This window comes from Mustelus asterias, chromosome 6 (assembly GCF_964213995.1).
Source record: "Mustelus asterias chromosome 6, sMusAst1.hap1.1, whole genome shotgun sequence".
In the NCBI taxonomy this organism is placed as follows: Eukaryota; Metazoa; Chordata; class Chondrichthyes; order Carcharhiniformes; family Triakidae; genus Mustelus; species Mustelus asterias.
The window spans coordinates 42,072,063-42,098,460 of NC_135806.1; the positions used below are offsets into that span (position 1 = coordinate 42,072,063).

A 26,398-nucleotide genomic window follows, 5' to 3' on the forward strand; every position below is an offset into this window, starting at 1 on the left:
AAATCAAAACTACCAATGGTGGGACAAAGTGAGGAGGGATTCACAGGAGGCCAGAGTCTGAATCATGGAGGGTTCAGGAGAAGTTGTAGAGCTGGAACAGGTTTGGAAGAGATGAAGCCATAAAGTGAATTAAGCACAAGGATGTAAGTGTTATTTTGGAGACATTGGTGGAGTGGATATTGCACACACAAATGAAACATAAGCAAGATCTGGTGCTTGATAGGATAACGGCAGCAGTGTTTAGGTTGAACTGAAGTTTACAGAGGGTGAAGGAGAGCTAGGGGAGCCTTGGAATGCCACTTTTCTTTATACATTAGTTATAGTTGTGTTGGATAAGCAGAATTTCCATGGTGAATTACACTTCATAAAATGTCGCCCCATGAAAAAATAATTCATACTTCACATAATTCTTCCCAGAGGACTATCCTCTATTTGTAGCATGGAAATAAATCATTTCAGTCCACTGTGTGAAGTAGTAAACAATGATTCACATGTGAAATATAGCATCTTTCCACAAACTACATAACAGTTAGCAGGCCACAATAGAATACCATAAATCCACTGGGAAAAATTGCAGGCTGAACATTCCCTGGGCTGTTTCAATGGGAGGTTCTCTAACCTGTTTAAAGGGTCACAGCCGGGCTGTTTACACATTTGAAAGTTGCTTGCTCTCGAGTTTAACCCAGTTAAGTTTAATATTGTGCCTATGGATATGAATATTTTCTGTGTTGGGTGCTACATCCTCATTTAATTCAATCAATAGTGAAGTGGGCTCCTGGCCTGTCTTGGTGAAGGGACTCACCTGAAATCTGAATCAACTTTCTCTATTAAATGCTAAGTCAACTGCTGTGCATTTAAATTTTTCTGTTTTTATTCCAGATTCTGTCGGTTAGCACTGCAAACCAGGATTGAAATTGCACCACAAGAATTGTCAGCTTTTAAAAACGCCCATGTTTATGTCTTAAAGTAAGAAGTCTCACAACACCAGGTTAAAGTCCAACAGGTTTAGTTGGTAGCGCTGCCCCTTCATCAGGTGAGTGAAGAATTAGGTTCACAAACAGGGCATATATAGACACAAACTCAATTACAAATAATGATTGGAATGCAAATCTTAACAGGTAATCAAGTCTTTACAGGTGCAGACAATGCAAGTGGAGAGAGGGTTAAGCACAGGTTAAAGAGGTGTGAATTGTCTCAAGCCAGGACAGTTAGTGAGATTTTGCAAGTCCAAGCAAGTCGTGAGGGTTACAGATAGTGTGACATGAACCCAAGATCCCGGTTGAGGCCATCCTCATGTGTGCGGAACTTGGCTATCAGTTTCTGCTTGGCAATTCTGCATTGTCGTGTGTCTTGAAGGCCACCTTGGAGAACACTTACCCGAAGATCAGAGGCTGAATGCCCTTGACTGCTGAAGTATTCCCTGACAGGAAGGGAACACTCCTGCCTGGTGATTGTCGAGCGGTGTTCATTCATTCATTGTCGCAGCGTCTGCATGGTCTCGCCAATGTACCATGCCTCAGGACATCCTTTCCTGCAGCGTATCAGGTAGACAATGTTGGCCGAGTTGCAAGAGTAGGTACCGTGTACCTGTTGGATGGTGTTCTCACGTGAGATGATGGCATCCACGTCGATGATCCAGTACATCTTGCAGAGGCTGCTGTGGCAGGGTTATGTGTTGTTGTGGTCACTGTTCTCCTGAAGGCTGGGTAGTTTGCTGCAGACAATGGTAGGTTTGAGGTTGCGTGGCTGTTTGAAGGAAAGTAGTGGGGCTGTGGGGATGGCCTTGGCGAGATGTTCGTCTTCACCGATGACATGTTGAAGGCTCTGGAGAAGATGTCATAGCTTCTCCGCTCCAGGGAAGTACTGGATGACGAAGGGTATTCTGTCCGCCGTGTCCCGTGTTTGCCTTCTGAGGAGGTCAGTGCGGTTTTTCGCTGTGGCACGTCGGAACTGTCAATCGATGAGTCGAGCATCATATCCTGTTCTTACGGGGGCATCTTTCAGTGTCTGGAGGTGTCTGTTGTGATCCTCCTCATTTGAGCAGATCCTGTGTATACAGAGGGCTTGTCCATAGGGGATGGCTTCTTTAACGTGTTTAGGGTGGAAGCAGGAGAAGTGGAGCATCGTGAGGTTATCTGTGGGCTTGCGGTACAGTGAAGTGCGGAGGTGACTGTCCTTGATGGAGATGTGTGTGTCCAAGAATGCAACCAATTCTGGAGAGTAGTCCATGGTGAGTCTGATGGTGGGATGGAACTTGTTGATGTCATCATATACTTGTTTCAGTGTTCACCGTGAGTCCAAAAGGAAGAAAATGTCATTGATGTATCTAGTGTATTGCGTCGGTTGAAGGTCCTGTGCAGTGAAGAGGTCTTATTTGAACTTGTGCATGAAGATATTGGCATATTGAGGTGCGAATTTGGTCCCCATGGCTGTTCCATGTGTCTGGATGAAGACCTCCTCAGAAGACAAACATGGAACACGGTGGACAGAGTATCCTTTGTCGTCCAGTACTTCCCCAGAGCGGAGAAGCTACGACATCTTCTCCGGAGCCTTCAACATGTCATCGATGAAGACATGTTGAACATCTCGCCAAGGCCATCCCCACAACCCCACTACTTGCCTTCAAACAACCGCGCAACCTCAAACAGACCATTCTACGCAGTAAACTACTCAGCCTTCAGGAGAACAGTGACCACGACACCACACAACCCTGCCACAGCAACCTCTGCAAGACGTGCTGGATCATCGACACGGATGCCATCATCTCACGTGAGAACACCATCCAACAGATACATGGCACATACTCTTGCAACTCGGCCAATGCTGTCTGCCTGATACGCTGCAGGAAAGGATGTCCTGAGGCATGGTACATTGGTGAGACCATGCAGACACTACAACAACAAATGAATGGACACCACTCGACGATCACCAGGCAGGAATGTTCCCTTCCTGTTGAGGAACACCTCAGCAGTCAAGGGCATTGAGCCTCTGATCTTCGGCTAAGTGTTCTTCAAGACACATGACAACGCAGAATCGCTGAGCAGAAATTGATAGCCAAGTTCCGCACACATGAGGACGGCCTCAACTGGGATCTTGGGTTCATGTCACACAATCTGTAACCCTCACGACTTGCCTGGGCTTACAAAATCTCACTAACCGTCCTGGCCTGAGACAATTCACATCTCTTTAACCGGTGCTTAACCCTCTCTCCATTCATTGTCTGCAACTGCAAAGACTTGATTACCTGTTAAGACTCGCATTCCAACCATTATCTTGTAATTGAGTTTGTGTCTATATATGCCCTGTTTGTGAACCCAATTCTTCACTCACCTGATGAAGGGGCAGTGCTCCGGAAGCTTGTGTTACCAAATAAACATGTTGGACTTTAACCTGGTGCTGTGAGACTTCTTACTGTGTCTACCCCAGTCCAATGCCAGCATCTCCACATTATGTTTTAAAAAGAAGGGCTGTTTAAACTTCATCTTTGCATTTTGCATCATCCAAGAACAGCAAACTGCCTCTCCACCAGTTATCAATGGAGACTGGGAAATGAATTTTAGCTATAGCCCTGAGTGGCACATCATGGAACAACCAGGAAGTTTGGATGGGCTGAATTGTATGTCATTTCTTACACCCTTCAAAGAGAGTGCTTGAACAATAAAGCTATTGAAACTTTAAAGGGCCCAGATGATTCACATTTTTACTGCTCTGTATTAAAGAGTTATTTTTAAGAAGATAGAAAATTAACACTAAATGACTTTTTTTAAAAAGCTGTTCTTGCAGATTCTGCTACCTCTTTACTTACTCATTACTTCTGCACAGTGTGTCATGGGTGAATGGACATGGAAGTGAGATAACTTGGCATGAAGGTTATGAAGGGGCATAGGGTTTGGTATGATCCCTCATGCCCCTCCTTGGCAGGAGGGGCATGAGGGATCATAGAGGCTGGATGGGGACCTCGCCTTGGCACAGGGACCATAGGGGCTGGTGGGGTGTGGGTCTTTACTTTGACATGGGGGGGCATAAGAAGCCATGAGGGGAAGAGGGGGGGCGGTCTTACATTGGTATGTGGAGGCATAAGTAGGACCTTTTGAACTTAACTTTAAAAGCTCCCCTCACACAGACTATGATTCATGATTTATGTGAGGGCGCCAATGAGTCCTTTAATAGCCGACCCAACTGCATGAAAACTGCAGAGGACTAGTCATGTCTGTCCCCACAATGGAGCTAACCAGGTCAAGAGTGCAGGGTGTGGGATATAGATAGTTTAAGTGAATGGACAAAAATTTGACAGATGGAGTATTACATGGAAAGATGTGTGGTTATCCACTTTGGTAGGAAGAACAGGAAAGCAGATTATTATTTAAATAGAGAGAGATTACAATATGCTGCAGTACAGAGGCACCTGGATGTCCTTCTACATGAATCACAAAAGGTCAGCATGCAGGTCAGCAAGTAATTAAGAAGACAAGTGGAATGTTAAACTTTATTGCAAGGGGGATAGAATCCTACAGTGCAGAAGGAAGCCACTTGGCCCATCGAGTCTGCACCGACCACAATCCCACCAAGGCCCTATCCCCATAATCCCATGCATTTACCCTAAGTAGTCCCCCTGACACTAAGGGGCAATTTAGCATAGCCGATCTATCTAACCCACACATCTTCGGACTGTGGGAGGAAACCAGAGCATCCGGAAGAAACACACGCAGACACGGACGGGATCCGAGGTGAGGTAGCCAAATGGATACAAAATTGGCTTGATGACAGAAGACAGGGTGGTTGTAGAGGATTGTGTTGCAAACTGGAGGCCTGTGACCAGCGGTGTGCCTCAGGGATCAGTACTGGGTCCACTGTTAATTGTCATTTATATTAATGATTTGGATGAGAATTTAGTAGGCATGGTTAGTAAATTTGCAGATGGCATTAAGATTGATAGCATAGTGCACAGTGAAGAAGGTTATCTAGGATTGCAACGGGATTTTAGTCAATTGGGCCAGTGGGCTGACGAATGGCAGATGGAGTTTAATTTAGATAAATGTGAGGTGATGCATTTTGGTAGATTGAACCAGGGCAGGACTTATTCAGTTAATGGTAGGGCGTTGGGGAAAGTTATAGAATAAAGAGATCTAGGGGTACAGGTTCTTAGCTCCTTGAAAGTGGAGTCACAGGTGGCCAGAATGGTGAAGAAGACATTCGGCATGCTTGGTTTCATTGGTCAGAACATTGAATACAGGAGTTGGGACATCTTGTTGAAGTTGTACAAGACATTGGTAAGGCCACACTTGGAATACTGTGTACAGTTCTGGTCACCCTATTATAGCAAGGATATTATTAAACTAGAAAGAGTGGAGAAAAGATATACTAGGATGCTACCGGGACTTGATGGTTTGAGTTATAAGGAGAGGCTGGATAGACTGGGATTTTTTTCCGTGGAGCATAGGAGACTTAGGGGTGACCTTATAGAAGTCTGTAAAATAATGAGGGGCATAGATCAGCTAGATAGTCAACATCTTTTCCCAAAGATAGGGGAGTCTAAAACCAGAGGACATAGGTTTAAGGTGAGAGGGGAGAGATACAAAAGGGTCCAGAGGGGCTATTTTTTCACACAGAGGGTGGTGAGTATCTGGAACAAACTGCCAGAGGCAGTAGTAGAAGCGGGTACAATTTTAAATAACATTTAGACAGTTACATGGGTAAGATGGGTATAGAGGGATATAGGCCAAATGCGGGCAACTGGGACTAACTTAGTGGTTAAAAAAAACAGCGGCCTGGACAAGTTGGGCCGAAGGGCCTGTTCCTATGCTGTAAACCTCTATGACTCTAATGTGCAAACTCCACACAGACCGTGACCTGAGCCAGGAATTGAACCCAAGTCCCTGATGCTGTGAGGCAGCAGTGCTAACCACTGTGCCACCATGCCACCTCGATGGAGAATAAAAGTAGAGAAGTCTTGTTACAACTATACAGGGCATTGGTGAACTACACCTAGAGTACTATGTACAGTTTTGATCCCCTAATTAAAGGAGGAATATACTTGCACTAGTTCAGAGTAGGTTGTTTCCTGGGATGAAGTGGTAGTCTTATGAAGAATTGTTGGGCCCTGATTCACTGGAGTTCAGATGAATGAAAAGTGATCTTATTGAAGTGCTTAAGATTCTATGTGTGCTTAAAAATGGTGGTGTAGTAAATGGCGAGGAGGAAAGCCTTATATTACAGGAGGATATGGACAAACTGGTCAGATGGGCAGAACAGTGACAAATGGAATTTAACCCTGAAAAGTGTGAGGTGATGCATTTTGGTAGGATTAACAAGACAAGAGAATACACAATGAATAGTTGGACATTAGGAAGTACAGAATAGCAGAGGGACCTTGGGATACATTTCCATAGATCCCTGAAGTAAGCAGGACAGGCAGATAAGGTAGTTAAGAAGGCATCTGGGATACTTGCCTTTATTAGCTGAGGCATAGAACAGGGAAGTTTTGATAGAGTTGCATAAAATGTTTGCTATGCCACAGCTGGAAGGGTCCAGTGGTTAGCACTGCTGCCTCAAAGCGCCAGGGACCCACGTTCAATTCTGGCGTTGGATGACTGTGTGGAGTTTGCACATTCTCCCCGTGTCTGCATGAGTTTCCTCCAGGTGCTCCAATTTCCTCCCACACTCCAAAGATGTGCGGGTTAGGTTGAATGGCCATGCTAAATTGCCCATTAGTGTCAGGGAGATTAGCAGGGTAAATATGTGGGGTTACGGGGATAGAGCCTGGGTGGAATTCTGCTCGTTTAGACTTGATGAGCCACATGGCTCCCTTCTGCATTGTAGGGATTCTATGAATCTATGAGAATGGTGTGTGCAGTTCTGCTTGCTACAAGATAAGAACAGTAAGAAGTCTCACAACACCAAGTTAAAGTCCAACAGGTTTATTTGGTAGCACGAGCTTTCAGAGTGCTGTTTCTTCATCACGTGAGTCTCAAGATAGATGCCAAGAGGCTATTTCCCCTCACAGCAGTCTAGGACTAGGGCACAGTTTCAGAATAAATGATCCTCTATTTAAGATGGAGATGAGAAGGAATTTCTTCTCTCAGAATGTTAATCATTGGAATTCTCTGCCCCAGAGAGCTGTGGAGGCTGGACATTAAATATATTAAGGCTGGGTTAGATAGATTTTTGATCTTCAAGGGAGTCAAGGCTTATGATATATAGGCAGGAAAGTGGAGTGGAGTCCATAAACACATTAGCCATGATCTAATTGAATAGCAGATCAGGCTCAAGGGGCCAAATTGCCTATTTCTGCCCTGATTTCTTATCCTGATCTTTCTCTATGTCACTTTGTACCTAAAGTAAAAAGTTAAAGTTCATTTATTAGTCACAAGTAGGCTTACATAAACACTGCAATGAAGTTACTGTGAAAATCCCCTAGTCGCCACACTCGGGCACCTGTTTGGGTATACTGGGGGAGAATTTAGCATAGCCAATTCACCTAACCAGCATGGGAGGAAACCGGAGCACCTGGAGGAAACCCACGCAGACATGGGAAGAACGTACAAACTCCACACAGTGACCCAAGCTGGGAATTGAACCCAGGTCCCTGGTGTTGTGAGGCAGCAGTGCTAACCACTGTGCCACCGTGCCAAGATGATGGAGATTGAGTTGTAATAAATGTATACTAAAACAGTTCCGATGCAACCCAGGATCTGTAAGGGTACTTCCGGAGTTAAGAGCTGCTCGAAAATAATGCCATTCTAAATGCGGAAGGTTAAGTCAACTATATAATGTTTACTATTTGGAATAAACCTAGAGGTAGGGGCTTTCTCTTACAAGATTAGGCTTACTTAGACGTAATACCGCCTATGATGGTATCACTACAGTCCTGGAAATTCTATATTTTACATGCAAGGATCACAATATATCCAAAAATAACATCTGGGGGCGTCGTTGTTCTGCTTTGTAATTGACAAGTTTAAGTTTCAATTCTGCTGTTCAAAAACTGTTGATAGGCTTTGAAGATGTTCTGTTTAGCATAGAAGTCTATCGTATAACACTGCTTTTTATAGACTATCCCATAAGTACCGTCAGATACTGTCAGAAAACGTTAATGATTCATGGTCTACTTAACAATAAATGTCCCAGTGCTTGCTTAGAGGAATTTCGGTTTATAATTCTTGAAGAGGTAACTTGGGGAACAGAAAAGGGAAAAGTCGTCCCAAGATTTTGATTCCAGTGTGCTACTACAAAGATTTTCCTGGTAAGTAATGCCGCAATTATAAAGAAAATCAGTGATTCAAAATACAGAAGAGCTTAGTATTTGCTGTACTCAAGGTAACTATTTAGAATGTTACAAATTGGCTTTACTAACAATATTTTAAGTGTTCGGTCAAGCCCCTGAGTATCGTCGAGGAATGGAGTGTACGAAGACCAGAAAGATGATTCGTCTAGAAGACCAGTTGACAAGTCTATAACCTGCCAGTATTTGTAACTTGGGTTAAAGCTGGGCAAGATCACTTCTACTTACAATCTCGTACTTCATATTTAGGATCTGGATGACAGCAAAGCCATTTGGAATCAATGGCAAGGGAATGACTTTTGAAATTTTCCATGATTTAGGTGCATTTTATCAACTACCCGTGAAAGTGTCTGAATTGGAGAATTAAGAGCACCTATGACATATTTGTCAGATGGATTAATTGAAAGTGTCAGGTTTTTAGTGTTCACAGCGCACAGGCAGTGCTTTGAATGGATTTTTAATAACCAATTGATACAATCTGTCAGTGAGTTACATTATGTAACAATGTCCTCTTCCTTTCTGTGTTAAGTGTTCATTGGAGACATCTCTTACCCTGAGTGTCCTTCTTTGCCTTTTGGAAGCCTCCAGCTCATCTCCCTAACGACCGTGCTGTTGCTAGGTGATGTCACCCCCTCCCCCCGGGCTCGGGATGCCGGGCGGTGGTGGCGGCGGCGGCTGCTTGCGACATTCGGGTGGAGGCAGCCGGCCGGCCAGGCGGCGGCGGAGGACGGAGGCTCAGCTGGCTGCTCTCGGCTGCCCTCGGAGGCCGATGGAGCGGCAGAAGGCGGCTGGTGGTTGCTGCGGCCAGGCCGGGCCGAGCGGAGAGTGAGAGTCCGCGGACTCGGAGCTCTGCGGGCGCCATGTGTCGGCCTCACTGAAGAAACAAAAAAAAAGGTGAGTTCGGAGCCCGGTACCGGCACTGGGAGAGTTGGTGGATGAACCCCCTCCCGAGCTGGGTCCTGCTCTGGAATCGGAACAAATGAGTTTACATCATCACATGAGAGAGAGCAAAACAATGTACATTCAAAACAAATCCACAGAAAGATCTTCAATTAAATCTACATTTTAAGTGGGAAAGTGTCAGTTATCCCATGCATTTCCTTACAGTGCATCTTTCCTAGCTGAGGTCATGGCAAGTAACCCTATTATCATAGCATAATACTGCACAGAAGAGGCCACATGCCCAATACTGGATCTTGGGTAGAGTTATCCAATTAGTCCCACTCTCCTCATCCTTCACAATTTGCAGTGTTTTCCTTTTTAAGTATTTATTCAATTCCATATTGAAAGTTACTAATGAATCTGTTTCTGCCTCTCTCCCAGGCAGTCCATTCCTAATCACAACTCTGAGTGACCAACTCTGATCAAAAATATGGGACACTTCACTGTGTGGGTACTAGTGAAGCCTTGACAGCAGGGCTGACAAACCTATGTGTGGGGTAGTAAAACTTCTAAGAGCAGGAGGATGCAGGCACTTGACACACCCCAACTCTGACATACATGCTAGGTCTGCACTCCTGCACAGGCCCGAACACAAACTATGAACTTGCCGCCTGATGCTTTAAAGAGCCCAAAGTTTTGGGATGAAATGTGTTCTGGGAAAGCCTGATCCAGGATCTGGGATGAAAGGCTGAACTAACCCTCTACCACAGGAAACAGTTCCTCCTTCTATTAAAGCCCTTCATGATTTTGAACATTTCTGTCAAATCTCTTCTTAACCTCTATGTTCGAAGGAGAACAATCAGAACTTTGTTCTCAGAACTTTTCCCGTCTCCAGTCCCTGGTACCATTCCAATAAACCTCTTGTGCATCCTCTCTAAGGCCTTCCCAATCTTTCTAAAGTTTTGTGCCCACACTACTTCAGCGGAGGCCAAACCAGTGTTTTATTAAGTGTGACCAAATAATCTTTTCTTCACTTAAAGGACCATGGAAGAAATGAGGTGTTGGATTCAGCCCTCCAAATTGTGCTGTTTTCACTTTCCCTATTCTAGTAGACAATACGCTGCACAAACACTTCCTCTGGATGTGATGCTAGGCAATTTGATAAGGGGACCCAGTGAACCTTGGTAACATGAGAAAACCCTTTTAAGTCATTTCAATAATAACAGCTCATCTTTAACAGATGAGCTCATGAACTTTTAACTAAAAGATTGACAGTAATATTAATGGTGACTGCGTTTCAGAGTAATTCATTGTACATGAAATGTCTTGGGATGTTTTGAGAGATAAGATCATGTGTCGTAAGACATTAAGGCCATTAAAGGGATATCTCACACTTTAGTATGGAGTTGTACCAACTGATAGAAGATAACTCAGCTCTAACTCTCCTGATTTGGATGGTTCAGTGTGACACCTTACTGTGTGTTTATGGAAAATGCAGCCAATAATTCTGATTGCATTATGGTCCTGTTGCCCTTCTATCTATTTGTGTTTTATTTGCAAACTTTTTGGTTGTTGTTTGGCAAGGAAAGTTAGTCACTACTCATGTACTTGTGTTAACTTTGCATAGAACCTTGGTTGGAGACGGTTCTGATTTCTATATTACAGAAAGAATATTGAATGGCACTGGAGGGGGGAGTAAAAATAAGTGCAAGGATGAGACCACAACTGAGACTAAACAGGATGAGGGCTGAGGGGTGACCAAACACAGGTCTTTAAAAAATATGAAGGGATTCAGTCGAGTAGATGTAGAGAAAGTGGTTCTGTTTCTGGAGAATCCAAAACAGGGATCATAAATATAAAATAGTCATGAATCCAATAAAATTTTGGGTGAGAATTCTTCACCTAGAGAGTGATCAGAATGTGAAACTTGCTACAGTGCGGAGTAATTGACATGTAGATATGTTTAAGAGGAAGCTAGATAAGTACATAAGGAAGAAAATAATCAAAGGTTACGGGCTCGGATTACGCGAAATAGAGTGGGAGGATCCTTGTTTGCAGCATGTTGCGGAATAGACCCATTGGTCCAAATGACCGTTAAATAACGTGTTGTAGTAAAGGAGTTACTACATTGGTGCACATTAACCCCTTTAAGACAATGGTAAGAATATCCCATTGGTTTCAAAGATTTGGGAAATTGGAATCAACAAATGCTGATGTTGAAATGTTGCTGAATTTGTGACTGTACCTCAGTAATACCTGATTCACTATTTTACTCTTGTTATCTCAATACATTGTTGTTCACACTTGCTTCATCAGTAGATTCTTAATTCCAGATTCTTTATATTGAAATCAAATTCCACCATCTGTCTTGGTGGGATTTGAACCTGGATCCCCAGAACATTAGCTGAGTTTCTGGATTAATAGTCTAGCGATAATGCCGTCACCTCCCCTATTTGTGAGAAGTGATTGGGTGTGGTATAAATTCAAGTTAATTATTCTTCATGAAGGAATAAATTGAGCACCTTATCCATTTTAAACTCTCTCCTGCACATCTCCTGGATTACAGGGTCAAAGGTAGGGTTCTGAAGACTATGGAGGAACAGAGAGATCTTGGGGTTCATATCCACAGATCTCTAAAGGTTGCCACTCAAGTGGATAGAGCTGTGAAGAAGGCCTATAGTGTGTTAGCTTTTATTAACGGGGTTGGAGTTTAAGAGCCGTGGGGTTATGCTGCAACTGTACAGGACCTTGGTGAGACCACATTTGGAATATTGTGTGCAGTTCTGGTCACCTCACTATAAGAAGGATGTGGAAGCGCTGGAAAGAGTGCAGAGGAGATTTACCAGGATGCTGCCTGGTTTGGAGGGTAGGTCTTATGAGGAAAGGTTGAGGGAGCTAGGGCTGTTCTCTCTGGAGCGGAGGAGGCTGAGGGGAGACTTAATAGAGGTTTATAAAATGATGAAGGGGATAGATAGAGTGAACGTTCAAAGACTATTTCCTCGGGTGGATGGAGCTATTACAAGGGGGCATAACTATAGGGTTCGTGGTGGGAGATACAGGAAGGATATCAGAGGTAGGTTCTTTACGCAGAGAGTGGTTGGGGTGTGGAATGGACTGCCTGCAGTGATAGTGGAGTCAGACACTTTAGGAACATTTAAGCGGTTATGGGATAGGCACATGGAGCACACCAGGATGATAGGGAGTGGGATAGCTTGATCTTGGTTTCAGATAAAGCTCGGCACAACATCGTGGGCCGAAGGGCCTGTTCTGTGCTGTACTGTTCTATGTTCTATCTTTTGATCTGTCCAATTATAAACCAAAGACTTGGTTTCTGTCTGTCTGCTAGAGGTGGACGTTAAAGGCCCCTGGCATCTGAAATAAAAACAGAAAATGCAGGAAAACAACTCCAGCATCTGAAGAAGAGTGGACCATGTTCCTGGTGTTCTGATTACATTCCTTTCTCAACCAATAGCACCAGAAAAATATGCCGAATGTTGATAGTTTGGCTACATAACAGCTACTAGTAATTGTGTCTGAAGTCCTTTAAAATCTTTTGATACATTACTTGCCTTTATTTAGTTCCTTATGTACCAATATTGCAATTAGATGGGTTAGTGTCAGTCTCTTTGCAGCCTTTTGAATTTTTTGGTATTCCTGTACATTCCAGTTCTTGTTTAGGTTTTTAATTTGATTTAGTTTATCAGAAAGTCAGTGATGGGAATGAGTGCAGTTCCAGATGAACAATTTAAGCCTTCTTGAAACAGTTTGATTCAGTTACAGCTGAACAGTTTGGCTTTTTATATAAATGTATTTTGTGCCGCCTTAAGGAGCATCGTTGCCCTGTGAAGGATCTTGCGAGGCTACTAATGAAGGTTACCAATGTAGGAAAACTAAGGTTGTTTTTGCATTTTCGTGCACTTCCACTGCTTAGCTAGGAGAGCAGGAAGTTCTCATTTCCTTCCTCAACCAATATAACAACAAAAGCTTGCATTTGTATAGTGCCTTTAATGTGAGAAAGGTACCAGGTATTTTGCAGGAAAGTTAACATAAAATTTGACACTGAGCCACAAGATGACCAAATGCTTGATCAAAAAGCTAGGTTTTAAGGAGTATCTGAAAAGAGGAGAGAAAGCTAGAGGTTTAAGAATGCCAGAGTTTGGAGTCTAGACAAGGCTACCAACAGTGGGGTGAAAGAAGTCGGCGACACTTAATAGGCCAGACTTGGAGGTTCCTGAAGTGTTGTAGGGCTGGGGGAAGTTATAGAAATATGGAGGGGGAGACTAGTGAGAGAATAGAGGAGACAATTTTAGATGTGAGGTGTTGCTGGACTGGGAACCACTATAGGTCACCAAGTGTAGGTGATGGTGAACAGTTTTAGATAAGTTTAAGTTTACTAAGGGTGAAAGATGGGAGGCTTGTTAGGAGAACATTGAAATAGCTGCGTCTGGAGATAACAAAGTATTGATGAGTATTTAAATTGCAGATGGACTGAGGCAGGAGCAGAGATGGGTAATATTATGGAGATTGCAGTCTTAGTGATAGAGGACATGGAACACAACTTTGGATCAAATAGAATGCTAAGGTTCAGCTTCAGATAGTGGCCAGGGAGGGGAATAAAATTGATGGCTAGGGAATGGAGTTTGTGGCGGGAACTGAAGACAATTGCTTTGATCTTCCTATTATCTAAATTGGAGGAAATTTCTGTCAATTCAATACTGGATGTCTAACCAACTTACTTACCAGAGATTTTGTAGGGTTCAAGAGAAGTGGTGCTGAGGTTGAGTTGTTTGTCAGGATATATCTGTGGAATCTGATTTGTTTTCAGGTGATGCTGCTAAGAGGCAATATGCAGGTGAGGAATAGAATGGGGCCCAGGAAAAATCCTTTGGGTACCTTGGAGGTAATTATGCAGAAGTGGAAAGAGAAGTCATTGCAAGAGATTCTCTGGCTGTTACTGGATCGACAAGAATTAAACCAAGTGAGGATAGTGCCACCCAACTGAGCAAAGATGGAGAAATGTTGGAGGAGGGTGGTGGGGTCAACTGTGTCAAAGTCTGCAGACAGGACAGGAAGATTGAGTGTGTAAAGTTTATAGTGCTAGATTAACTGGCTGTCTCTCTAATTTGTGCTGGGGCCGTGAAAAATGTTATATAAATTCATGTTCTTTTTGGTGCAAAATGATTCGGTGATACAGTTGTATGATTCAAGTGCACTCTGAAACATTTATATGAAAATAGTCACTGTTGCTGCTTGTTATTCCTCCTACTTAATTGTTTATGACACAGCTTTGATCAATGAGTTGGAAATGAACAGGCAGAATTGGATGAGTTATTTTTCACAGTAGCTGCTGATCAAGCAATCAGAGGAGATCCTCTGACTCCTTGTTGGATTGGCCTCACTGCTTAAATGACTACATCCACGTAGATCATAGGGATTTCCTATGAGCGAAACAATACCCAGAAACAGCATTGAGTGAAAATGTGAGTTGTACCATGTCGTGCTTGCATATGCTGTTCATCCAAAACCCAAGTTCAATGAATGAGTGGTTAAAAACAGTATTCCGATCAAGAACTGTAATTCCTCAGGCATTCTGGTAACTAACCCAGATAAACCTCACATTTGATATCCTAAAGGACCATGCACAGTCAGTGACACATCCCAAAAGTAGTATGGAGGATAAAAACAGACAACATTTGTCATTCCAAGATTTACCAACTATGACCGTGGCCCCATGATAGCACTCTTGCCTCTGAAATGGAAGGTTTTATTTAATTCTTAACCTAGGATTTAAGCATGTAATCCAGGCTGACAATTCACTGTATTACGCAGGGAGTGCTGCAGTGTCACAGATGCTGACTTTGGATGATATGAGGTTCTGTCTTCCTGTTCAGATGGTTGCAGAAGTTTCTGTGCTGTTGTTTGAAAAAGATCATGGGTATCCTGAAAATAGACATCCCTTGACAAACATCAGTCAAACACATCATTGGTCATTGTACTGCTGTTTGTGCACAAAACTGGCTAAATAATAAACACAATGACTGCACTTAAAAGTAATTCATTGGCATTAGCAATATTTTGATGACTCAATAGCACTACACCAATGTAACCCCTTTCTTTATGTTTTAATAAGTTTGTCTAATGGTCTCTATTTAATTCATAGGTAACCATGGAGATCAGTGGTCTCCCACTGGAGTTGTGGCGCCTGATTCTGGCTTATTTACCTCTTCCAGACCTGGGTCGCTGCTGCGTGGTGTGCAGAGCTTGGCAAGAACTGATTATCAGCCTGGATAATACCCGTTGGAGGCAACTGTGTCTTGGATGTAGTGAGTGCAAACACCCAAACTGGCCTATTCATCCTAATGTTGAGCCTCATTCCTGGCGGGATGCTTTTAAACAACATCATTTAACTTCAAAGATCTGGACCAGAAATGCCCAGGACCTGGAATCCTCAAACTGCTTGTATTTATTTAGGCGGAAGAAGGATAGAAAAACTATATTTGTTGGCCCAACAAGTGAACATGTAAACCTCAGGAGTGCCTTAGCAGTTGCCAATGTGTATGATAAGATTATTATTTCCCCTGGAGTATATGAAGAACAGAATGAGGTGACGTTAAAAGTCCCTGTGGAAATAATTGGACATGGAAAGCTAGGGGATGTGGCACTCCTCATTAGTTTCGACCAACATTGTCCAACAGTACGACTATGCAATCTGGCCCTCATGCCCGCATGGTTCACACCTGTTGTGTACAAGGTGAGCATCTATTCTAGAATATCTAGTAGGAACTTAGCAATCTAATGTTTCACCCCAATATGAGTGGGCACTGCCAGTCACTGGCTAGCACCATCAGCTGTTCGCCATTTCCTGCACCGGATACCCTGTGCCCCTGAGTTGGTTTGCAGTTTAACATTAGACTTGTGCTACAGGCTTGTTCACAATAGGCATTAGACTGAATATCCTATGTAGGATCCTTGCAAACAGCAAAGGAGATGATTGCCTTGGTAGTCTGAATTGATTTGAAACCAGGTTTGAGAGGCTAAAGACTAGAGTTTGATCTAACATGCACACCAGTCACATGAACATGTCTTGAAGTGAGAGGCCTTTTACTTAGAGTGCCATTTGATAATGGCCAGTGATCATTCAGGCTGTATATAAGAGTGTGTACTGAAAAGGAAGGTTGAGTAATTGCTACAAAGGCTCTGGTTGTCTGACCGTTCTTGAAGCTGCTGGTTTATGGATTTAATAAATTACATGCTCAATCCATATTAGTTTGCACTTTTCTTTGCCAAACACATCCAATTTCCTACAGCTAAAAGCTAAGATTTAACCTGCCAGACATTAGATGCTCTTGCTGCCTTTCCAGGTAATGGTGTGGATTAAATCTGTAGGGGGGATGGAGGAAGTGGGTCGCTTTGGCCAATACTGGTTATCTGCATTTGCCACCTGTCAACAAGTGGCCTGCAAATTTAAGGGACCTTACAATGTTTTTGGTATGGGGGGGGGGGATTTGCATATTTTTGACGATATTTTTTGCACTGTTCAAAACTGTGTAATATTCAAGACTGATAGATTTATGTTGGGTAAGGGTATCTAGAGACATAAATTAAAGGGAAGTAAATGGAGTCGAGCTGCAGATCAGCCATGAACTAATTGAATGCTAGAACAGGCGCAAGGGTCTGAAAGGCTTACTCCTATTCCTCAGTTCCCTAGTGCAGAACATTTTGGATGGCCCAGCATATAGATGTTGTACTTCAGTCCTATGGCCTACACACAATAACTTGGTGCATTGTGAAAAAATAGTCCTTAACATTATTAATTTGAGTAGCTGGCCATTTTGTATTTAATTGAAAATGCCTAGTTGCTGATATGCGGCAAATAGTCATGTTCAATAATTTAGATTAATAATTTAAATCAGTTTATTAGATTATTGATTATAAACCTCTCTAAATGTCAATATTCATTTTGCTTGTAGTTAGGCTAAATCAGTAGCTTGTCAAATTTTATTCCGATAATTTATATAATTGCACTGTCAATAAATAGTCAAACATAAGATTAAAAGGTGAAGTGAAGGTGTGGTCTTACTGGTACTTGGTCACTGTAGAAAAGTTTAGCATGAATAATAGCTTGAGGAAAATCTTATTTTGTGCATTTTTGAGCACAGAGAAAGGAGTACACTCTCAAACAATTTGAACTTTGCGGAAACATCATGGAAATATACATATGGAATTAAATAAGTGTTTAACCTATCTAGGGGCAATTACCTAAAATGGTCCACGTCCAACTGACACCATTATAAATCTCCAAACCTTGTTTAATCTCCTGAATAATGATGTCTAAAATAATCATTTTGAAATTTCTTTATGAGCCAGTCAGTCAGAAATTCATTGCATTACCTATTTATGGCTGATTGCATCCCACTGATCATCCATTGGTCTATGGCCATGCTCCATTTGAGGGTATGGTGGAAGATGGAGGCATTTGGGAAGAAGCATAAATGACTGAAAGAGTGGATAGGGGAGTGACTTGTAGGCCAATATGAAACAAACAGGGCTGTGTGCAGCTGTATGAGTGAAAGAAGCTGCTGAAATTGGGTGCAGCAAGGCCACAAAGTAAACAAGGATGGGAAACTTAAAACCAATTCACTGGGGATGCAGTGCAGCGAGATGAGAGTGTGGGATTTTACATGGGTGAGCATACATGTTGAGGTATTCAGTCGGAATTGTAACCTGTGGAGCTTGCAAGAGTAGCGCTTGAAAAATTGAATGTAGAGACGATAAAGGTGTGGATTGTGCTTTTCGTAATGCCAAAGGCAGATTGGAGCAAATATGGAAGGAGCTAGCATAGGTGTTAATGTAGATGTGGGAAAGGAAAAGTAATATAGAAAAGGAGAGAACAGTTTTTTGCTACTTCCTTGAAAACTGTTTATAAAAATTAATGGAGAGTTTTAATTAAGGGTACATTTTGTCTAGTGACTCACTGATTTATGCTTTTAAAAATTCCTTGTCATGCATAAATTAAGGTGCAAGAATTACCGACAGGGAGATTTTTTGAAGATTTTAACAAAATAGAAATGGAAAAACACTAATAGGTATGTTGCAAAGGCCAGCAATGAGTGGGGAAGATACAATGGAGAAAAATTGCCAGGAGTTGCAAAAACTGGGGAGTAGTGAAAAATGGAGGATTTCAGTTTTCTTAATACAGATTAGGATAGCCAGCATGGATTTGTTGAAGGCAAATTGTGTTTAACTAACTTGATTGAATTTTTTGATGAGTTAACAGGAATGGTTGATGAGGGTAATGTTCTTGATGTGTTGTGTATGGACTTCCAAAAGATATTTAATGAAGTGTTACCTAATAGACTTGCAGAGCTGAAGTCCATGAAATAAAAGGTACGATGGCAGCATGGATACAAAGTTGGTTAGTGATAGAAAACAGAGTAGTGGTGAATGGTTGCTTTTTTGGACTGGAGGAAACTATACAGCAAGGTTCCACAGGGCCTGGTGTTAGGACCCTTGCTTTTCTTGGTGACTTAGACCTGGGTGTGCGTGGCACAATTTCAAAATTTTCAGGTGACACAAAACTTGGAAGCATTGTAAACTGTGAGGAGGATAATGATAGACGAGGACTAGGACAGGCTGGTGGAATGGGCAGATTGTAGCAGATGTGGAGAAATATGAAGTGGTATATTTTGGTAAGAAGAACAAGGAGCGCCAATATGAAATAAAGTGCATAATTCTAATGGGGATGGTGAAACCAAGAGTCCTGAGGTATGTGTGCGCACATGGTTGAAGGGCACGTGAGTGGTTAAAAAGACATGCACGATTTTGGGCCATATAAATCAGGGCATAGTGCTCAACAGAAAGGAAGAGGAAGTTAAGATAAACTTATAAACTCTGATTTGGCTTTAACAGGAATATTGACCGGAATTCTCCCAAAACAATTCTAAGTGTAGAATTTGCGTGAAAACTGGAGTAATTCTCGGTGGGAATTCAGAGAAGAATCTCCCACACTCTGTGCACTGCAGAAGTCACTAGCGTGTATATCATTATAAATCAGTAAGCAGAGCCTATCCCCACTGGAGAGACTGAAATCGGCATGCTGAGCGGCCGACTGTGCATGCGCTGATCTGTCGGTGCCAAGATTGGCGCGTGCGCTGTAGCCTCACACTGCTGGCCTCCCGACTGCTGGCCAGCCTGATCGCCGACACCCCCCCACCCCGACGCTATTGGGGCAGGAATGCCTGCGTGAATGCCGCACATCGGCCGCCATGAGATTCTCCCAGCCTGCTGTGCTAAGAAATTAGCGCAGCAGGATGGGAGAATCACCCCCATTGTGTCCAATTCAGGGCACCACACTTGAGGAAGGATGTGAAGTCATTAGAGAGGATGCAGAAGCTATTTGGGAGAATGGTTGCAGGGATGAGAGACTTCAGTTACAGATTGGAGCAGCTGGGGTTGTTTGCCTTAGAGAAGGGAAATTGTGAGGAGATTAGATAGATGCTGAACAGGGCTGCCAGGGCAGTTGACCTTGGGAAGGAGGTAAAAACAGGCAGTTCAGAGTTTGGGGACAATGAGATTGGAGGCCTTGAAAAGAAGAGCTCCAGAGGAGATGAGGTCAGTGACAGACCTAGAGATGAAGGCTTGATCTTTGGTGGTGGGATCATGGTCCAAGGGGAGGTAGAAGGTGGTGTCAGAGAGCTGTTTTTTGGCCTAAGAGAATGGAGTGCAGAGATTTCAGAGGAAGACCGGTTAAAGTGAGTGAGAGGAGCAGAGAAATTGAGATGGCCAGTGCCATACTGGCAGTTCTTAAGATCTGGAGAAGGTGAGGAGCCAGAGGGAGGGGTCCGGATAGAGGGAAGATTCTAAAAACACTGGGAAGGGAAGACACCTGGCCAAGGAAGTGGGTGGGAAGTTGAAAGTGACGGAAGAAGAGCTCCGTGTTATGCCATGTTCAAAAGTCATTGAGATTGGGTTGTAAGGGGAGGGGATTGAGGCCTTTGCTCAGGACAGATCATTTTAAGTCAGAGAGCGGAAGGTGAGAGGGTGTTGTAAATACGTGGCAAGAGGTAAGATTAGAAGAAGGGATGGGGTCAGAGGGAATTGAAGTGGAAGAAAAATCTGCAGGGCCATTGCTATCCATGAATTGCTGAAGCTTGTGATCTTTCGAATGAGACAGAATGAAATGAAAGTGTGGACCAGGAGAGCTTTGAGAGAGTTCTTGCTGCTGAAGAGAGAAGCTGAGTGTGTGCATTTGGGTGTGGATTGCAGAATGTGATGAGAACAATGGTTCGAGGAACACTGAATGTCTAGGAGATATCTGTAATTGTGAGATGAAGTAAAACATGAAGGGTGGAATTTCAGATGGAATCCAGATGAAGTAAGTCAGAGCTGGAGACAGTTGCAAAATCCTTCACCCTTTACAACCATTCAGAAGTGATAATTATGGGAAGAGTTTTAAGATACTGGGATTGATTCACTGGAACAGAATTAATGGAGTAGTGAGGGATTTGGGGCATCTTTAAGAGAATATAAGTAGTTGAAGCAGAGAACACACTGGATCATGGGGAGAGCAGAGCAGTGGACTAGATTTTTGATTGCTCTAGCAAAGACATGGCACACACCATATCATCTGAATGGCCTCCAGCTGTGCTATAAATTTCTTTAATACTGTGGAAAGCACCAAGCTGCACACTACCTGAGAAAACTAAGTCCCTTAGAGCTTGATTAATGTACAATGGACAACTTATTCATCTTTAATGGAAGATTGTACTGGACTTTTCAATATGGGCCTTTTGAGTAAGAGGAATTCTATTGCAAGGCTGTAGTTACAGATACTTAGAACAACTATTGAAAAAATAGATTTTGGGATTTGAAGCTGCAATTGTAAGTGCGTAATTCTACAATTTTAGAGAGCTAAAATTATCAAGTGCCCCTCTAGCTTTTGAGGTTCCATTGCTATGTGATGAGTCAGAACACTTTCTTTATGTGAATTTATGCTAATTTATTTCCCTTGTTCATCACTTCCACACTGTTGTTTAGACTCAGTCTTGACTTGCAATTTTTAAAAAGAATTGAGTGGATGATGAGCTCCCACACCCCTCCACAAGTGCCCCTGCAGGTGGATTAAAGGTGCAAGATGCCATCTTGGCTTGATTTCCCCATCTAATTCTAAGATTCTAAGATCTGATCTTCCTTCATTCGTCAGCCTCATCTCAGCATTGGCCCATGTCAACGTGGCTCCATCAAGAAGTAGAATTGGACCCGAATTTCTTAATACTGTGTTAATGATCCAACACTCAAAACTCTAACTGGATTTTGGTCATTTTGAATACAGGATCGGCATGGTAGCACAGTGGTTAGCACTGCTGCTTCACAGCTCCAGGGACCTGGGTTCGATTCCCGGCTTGGGTCAGTGTCTGTGTGGAGTTTGCACATTCGCCTCGTGTCTGCGTGGGTTTCCTCCGGGTGCTCCGGTTTCCTCCCACAGTCCAAAGATGTGCGGGTTAGGTTGATTGGCCATGCTAAAATTGCCCCTTAGTGTCCTGAGATGTGTAGGTTAGAGGGATTAGTGGGTAAATATGTGGGGATATGGGGATAGGGCCTGGGTGGGAATGTGGTCGGTGCAGACTCGATGGGCCAAATGGCCTCCTTCTGCACTGTAGGGTTTCTATGATTTCTATGATCCCTTCAAAAAGTTTTGTTTCTCAGTTCCTGGATTAAACAGTCAGAACTGATTATTAGAACCCTAGTTTGAAATTAATTTTCATTTGGTCCAAATGGGGAGTGGGATCTGTCTGATGCAGAGGGGCTGAGCAACTAAGGAACTGTACTCTCAGTAATTCACATACAAATGTTGGCAATTCCGTTCATTTTCCTTTTTGCTATAAGATAGTCCTCGGCTGCTTCATGTAGTCTTTTGCTCATCTGTGTCAAAGGAGGAGGTAAGATTAAAAGCAAAATACCGCGGATGCTGGAATCTGAACCAAAAACAGAGTGTGCTGGAAAAACTCAGCAGGTCTGACGGCATTTGTCAGGAGAAAAGATGGAGGCAAGGTACCATGGAGATAGAGGAGGCAAGATTGTTGCTGTAAGGGGAATATCCTTGTACTGCATCTTTACCAGCTAACTCAGGTGTCTGCGGTGTCTATTAGTGTATTTGATTTGGCTTTGTATTTCATTCTTTGCTGAGCCACTGGTGAATCCAGGGCAGCTTGGAGTAATTGGAATTATTCACACAATGGAGTCAAAGCTGATTTTACCGGCACTTGGTTCAGGATAAGTATTTACAGTGTGTTTTTATACCAATCCTCAGTCATTGTTGCTTCCAGCAGTTGGCAGCAACGTCAGGTTAGACTTGTCAACACATATACTGCCAGTGAGGAACATTCGTTTCTCGTTGGGGAGTCTTAGTTGTCACAGCTGTTGAAGCTGGGTAAACAGTGACTGCAGTACCTTTCATTGGTCACGATGCTGTGTTATATCTGTAACGTGTGTGATAAATTACCAGTGTTACCACTGAGAAGACACTACTACTACTGGGTGCAGCACAACATCAATACATAGAAAACTTAGTGCCACAGACTAGGTCACCGCTCAATATTGGATATCATTATAGTCTCTCAGATTTTTAGGACACTGGGTTTGTGTGCACAGTGACACAGATTGATGGGGTACAGTTTAATTTTTGGTTTCGTTGTGCAGATCCACAGGCTGAATAGTGCAAGCTTAATTCCCCCCAGCTCTGCTTTGTGCATGAGTAAACTGATTCCGCATTGAGGAGATGATCCAATCAGCTTTCCTTGCACCACCTCCCCATCATGGAGACAAATCAGGTGATGAGTTGCAATGGGGCAGCATTTCATAGAATCCCTACAGTGCAGAAGGAGGCCATTCGGCCCATTTGAGTCTGCACTGACCACAATCCCACCCAGGCCCTATTCCCGTAACCCGTCATTCACCCTGCTAATCCCCCTGACACTAGGGTTAATTTTAGCATGGCCAATCAACCTAACCCACACATCTTTGGATTGTGGGAGGAAACTGGAGCACCCAGAGGAAACCCACGCAGACATGGGGAGAATGTGCAAGCTCCACACAGACAGTGACCCGAAGCTGGAATTGAACCTGGGTCCCTGGTGCTGTGAGACAGCAGTGCCAATCATTGTGCCACCGTGCCGCCCCATTTGCACAACTTAGTGGCAATATGAAATAATGTTGGTGAATGTATCCATGGACATTGCTTCTAAGGAGTGTCTGTTGTTGAGAAGACCAGTGTTAGAAAAAATACAAAGTAAACTATTGAATAAATGCTATTTTTCTGGTATTAGAAAAATCCCTAATCATTAATTTATTTCTATTAGTAACTAAATATAGCAGTTTAGCTTTAGCTCTGGCACAGACCTCCGTAAAACCAACAGGGGCATGAAAATCAGTTGGATGATTTGAACACCATTGAAATTAATCACTGAAAAAATCATGACTGCCATAAATCATGCTGAGTTTCACTCCTGAATTCCTGATGTATGTTTCTGTTGCAAAAAAGCCCTATACTGCAAATGAGGGAATCATAAGTCAACCGGTAACAATTTTGGAATTGTTTGTATTTATACAGGATGTGTTACCTTGGTATTGGGCAAGTAATCCAGAGATTGCAAGTTAAAATGCCACCAATAAATCTGATAATTTGTGGATGAGGCAAGTGAGGCAGTGAAAGCTGTTGGTTTATTAAAAACCTAACAGGTTCACCTTATGTCCTTCAGAAAGGGGAAGCTGCCACCCTTAGCCCATCTGGGTCTATATATGGCTCTGGTCCCATGTTACATGATGGACCCAATGCCCTCAGAGCAAGCAATGTTGAGCAATAAGTACTACCTTGTCAGTGTCACCTCCCCCATCTCAAATAAAACGGAAAAGAACTAGTCTAACATGATGTGAAGAGATTGACAAGCATGCATGTTGACTTTGTCACTTTTAATCAACAGACGTTGTCCGGCCATGTCCAGTTTGATAACTGCAATATAGAAAATGGGCAGCTGCAGATCCACGCACCTGGAACCTGTCAAGTGAAGTTCTGTACTTTCAGCCAGTCTAGCATCAATTTCCACAATGTAGCTCTCAGCATAATTGAAAACTGCGAGTTTATTGGGAGTGAGAGCACATCGGTGACTGTAGAGGGCCCTGGTCTGACTGACAGAAACTGGGCCTGCAAACACCTGGCGGTGGCTGCCAAATCCAACTCTGTTTTGAATGTGCCAGGCCAAACACTTACAAATGCTTGTAGCTCTGAAAATCACTGTCAGCGTTCATCAAGCAACTTTAGAACATTTGAATTGAATGAGAATGTGACTGATTCACGCCAGGCTTCGGCCTCCAAACAAAATTTCCAGATGCCCTGCGAGAAGGATGGTCAGTGTAATGGAGAAGGATTTGTTACAAAACGGAGCCCTTGTGAGGGGGAGGTCATCACCTTGGAGACAGATTACAGTGACAGTGAAATGAGCACGTGTAGTGAGAATGAAGATGATGAGCAGTCTGTGTATAAACTCTCCTATCAGTCTCATGGCCTGAGTCGTTTGTTGGCAAGGACCAATCCATTTAGATCTCAGAAGAAGGGAACTGACCTCCTGCAAATGGACTTGGAGTTAAAAACTCTCCAAAAGGAGCTGCAGAAGGATAAAGATGCTCAGATTCTTGCCACCACCCTGCAGGGCTGCTTAATCCGGAAGTGCCTGTTTCGGGATGGAAAGGGCGGTGTGTTTGTCTGCAGTCAAGGACAAGCTAGGCTGGAATGCAATATCTTCAGAAATCTGAGCTACGCTGTACGATGCATCCAAAATGCCAAGGTATAACTAAGAGTAATGATTTAAATCACAGAAGGGCAAGGTTACAGAGTTTTAAATAACGGGGGAACCCCTGAACACTTCAGGATGATGTCGATGGGTGAAATGGGTGGGCACATGGCAGCTGCAATTTAATGCTGTGAAATGATGACGTTTGGAAGGATGAGGCAAAACATTATGAATGAAATGGTCCAGTTTTAAATGGGGTGCAGAAACAGAGACACCTGGGGTTTGCATACATAAATGTTTGAAGATGGCAGGACAAGTTGTTAAGGCTGTTTTTTTTTAAATAGGCATGTAGGATCCTTGGCTTTGTTTAGTACAAAAGCAAGGAAGTTATGCTAAAAGTTTATAAATCACTTGTTATATTCAATTCTAGTCACCACACTTTAGGAAGGATGTCAAAGCCTCTGAGAGGATGCAAATGAGAATTACCTGAATTTTTTGAGGGATGAGCTACTTTGGTTATGGTGAGGAATTAGAGCATCTGGGATTGTTTTTCTTAGAGCTGAGATGGTATTGGGGGAATTTTAATAATGGGGCTCATATTTATGAAGGATTTTGATAAAGAGGGGAAACTTGAATGCTTTTGGAACATTCTGAAATTATAAAAGACCATAAATAGATGCAAGTTTTGTCTTGCTCTACACTTTCAAAACAGACATCTGCACTGGGTTTTCCTCCACTATCTTCTCTGAATGTTGAATTTACCAAAACCCTCTGAGGGATTCATTACTAGTCAGAGGGAACAATATTCACACAACATACAGTCCACTGTGGCTATTTCCATCAATAGTGACCTGGTGGAAGTCAGTTTTCCACTAATATCAGGGTTCAATACTGTAATGTACTTATTACAGTAAGTGGATGTTGCCTTCAAACATCCCCCAAGGATAGTGTGACAACCATCAGAGGAACAGGGATAGTGAATTCTAATAATTCCAGAGTTAATTACCACTCTGTACTTTGGCTGTAGGACAAAGGTTCCGAAAGGCCATGACTTTGTCTATTTGATCTTATAAACACTGTGCATATGATCTGATGGAAAAAAGTGGCTATTGATGTTCCCAGAAGAGCTGATGTCAGGAGGTGGAAATGCATCCACTCTGAGACCTGATTTTATTGTGTGGAGGACACAATCGAAAATAAATTTCAGATATAACTTAGGTATTGTAGAAATTCTATCTATTTATAGAGAGAATTAATATAGCATGTTTCACAACATCCGATGTCTCAAAGTGTTTTACAGTCGATTAAATACTTTTGAAGTGTAGTTACTTCACGAGTTAAATGACCAGATAATCTGTTTTTAATGATGTTGGTTAAAGGAAAAATATTCTCCCGGACACTGGAGGGAACGCTCCAGTTCTTCCTGGATAGTGTTCTGTGATCTTTTAGA

At 42.8% G+C, this 26,398-nt stretch overlaps 1 protein-coding gene across 1 annotated transcript in view; it reads left to right on the forward strand.

Annotated features, from left to right (window-relative positions):
• Nucleotides 1–8,938: 8,938 nt before the first annotated feature.
• fbxo10 (F-box protein 10) overlaps nucleotides 8,939–26,398 on the forward strand; it is a 46,031-nt gene continuing 28,571 nt past the window's right edge. The window contains exons 1-3 of the mRNA XM_078214227.1: nucleotides 8,939–9,175; nucleotides 15,324–15,914; nucleotides 24,142–25,002. Of these exons, the coding sequence (XP_078070353.1) occupies nucleotides 15,330–15,914; nucleotides 24,142–25,002 (1,446 nt within the window). The 5' untranslated portion in view covers nucleotides 8,939–9,175; nucleotides 15,324–15,329. The remainder of the gene's footprint in view (nucleotides 9,176–15,323; nucleotides 15,915–24,141; nucleotides 25,003–26,398) is intronic.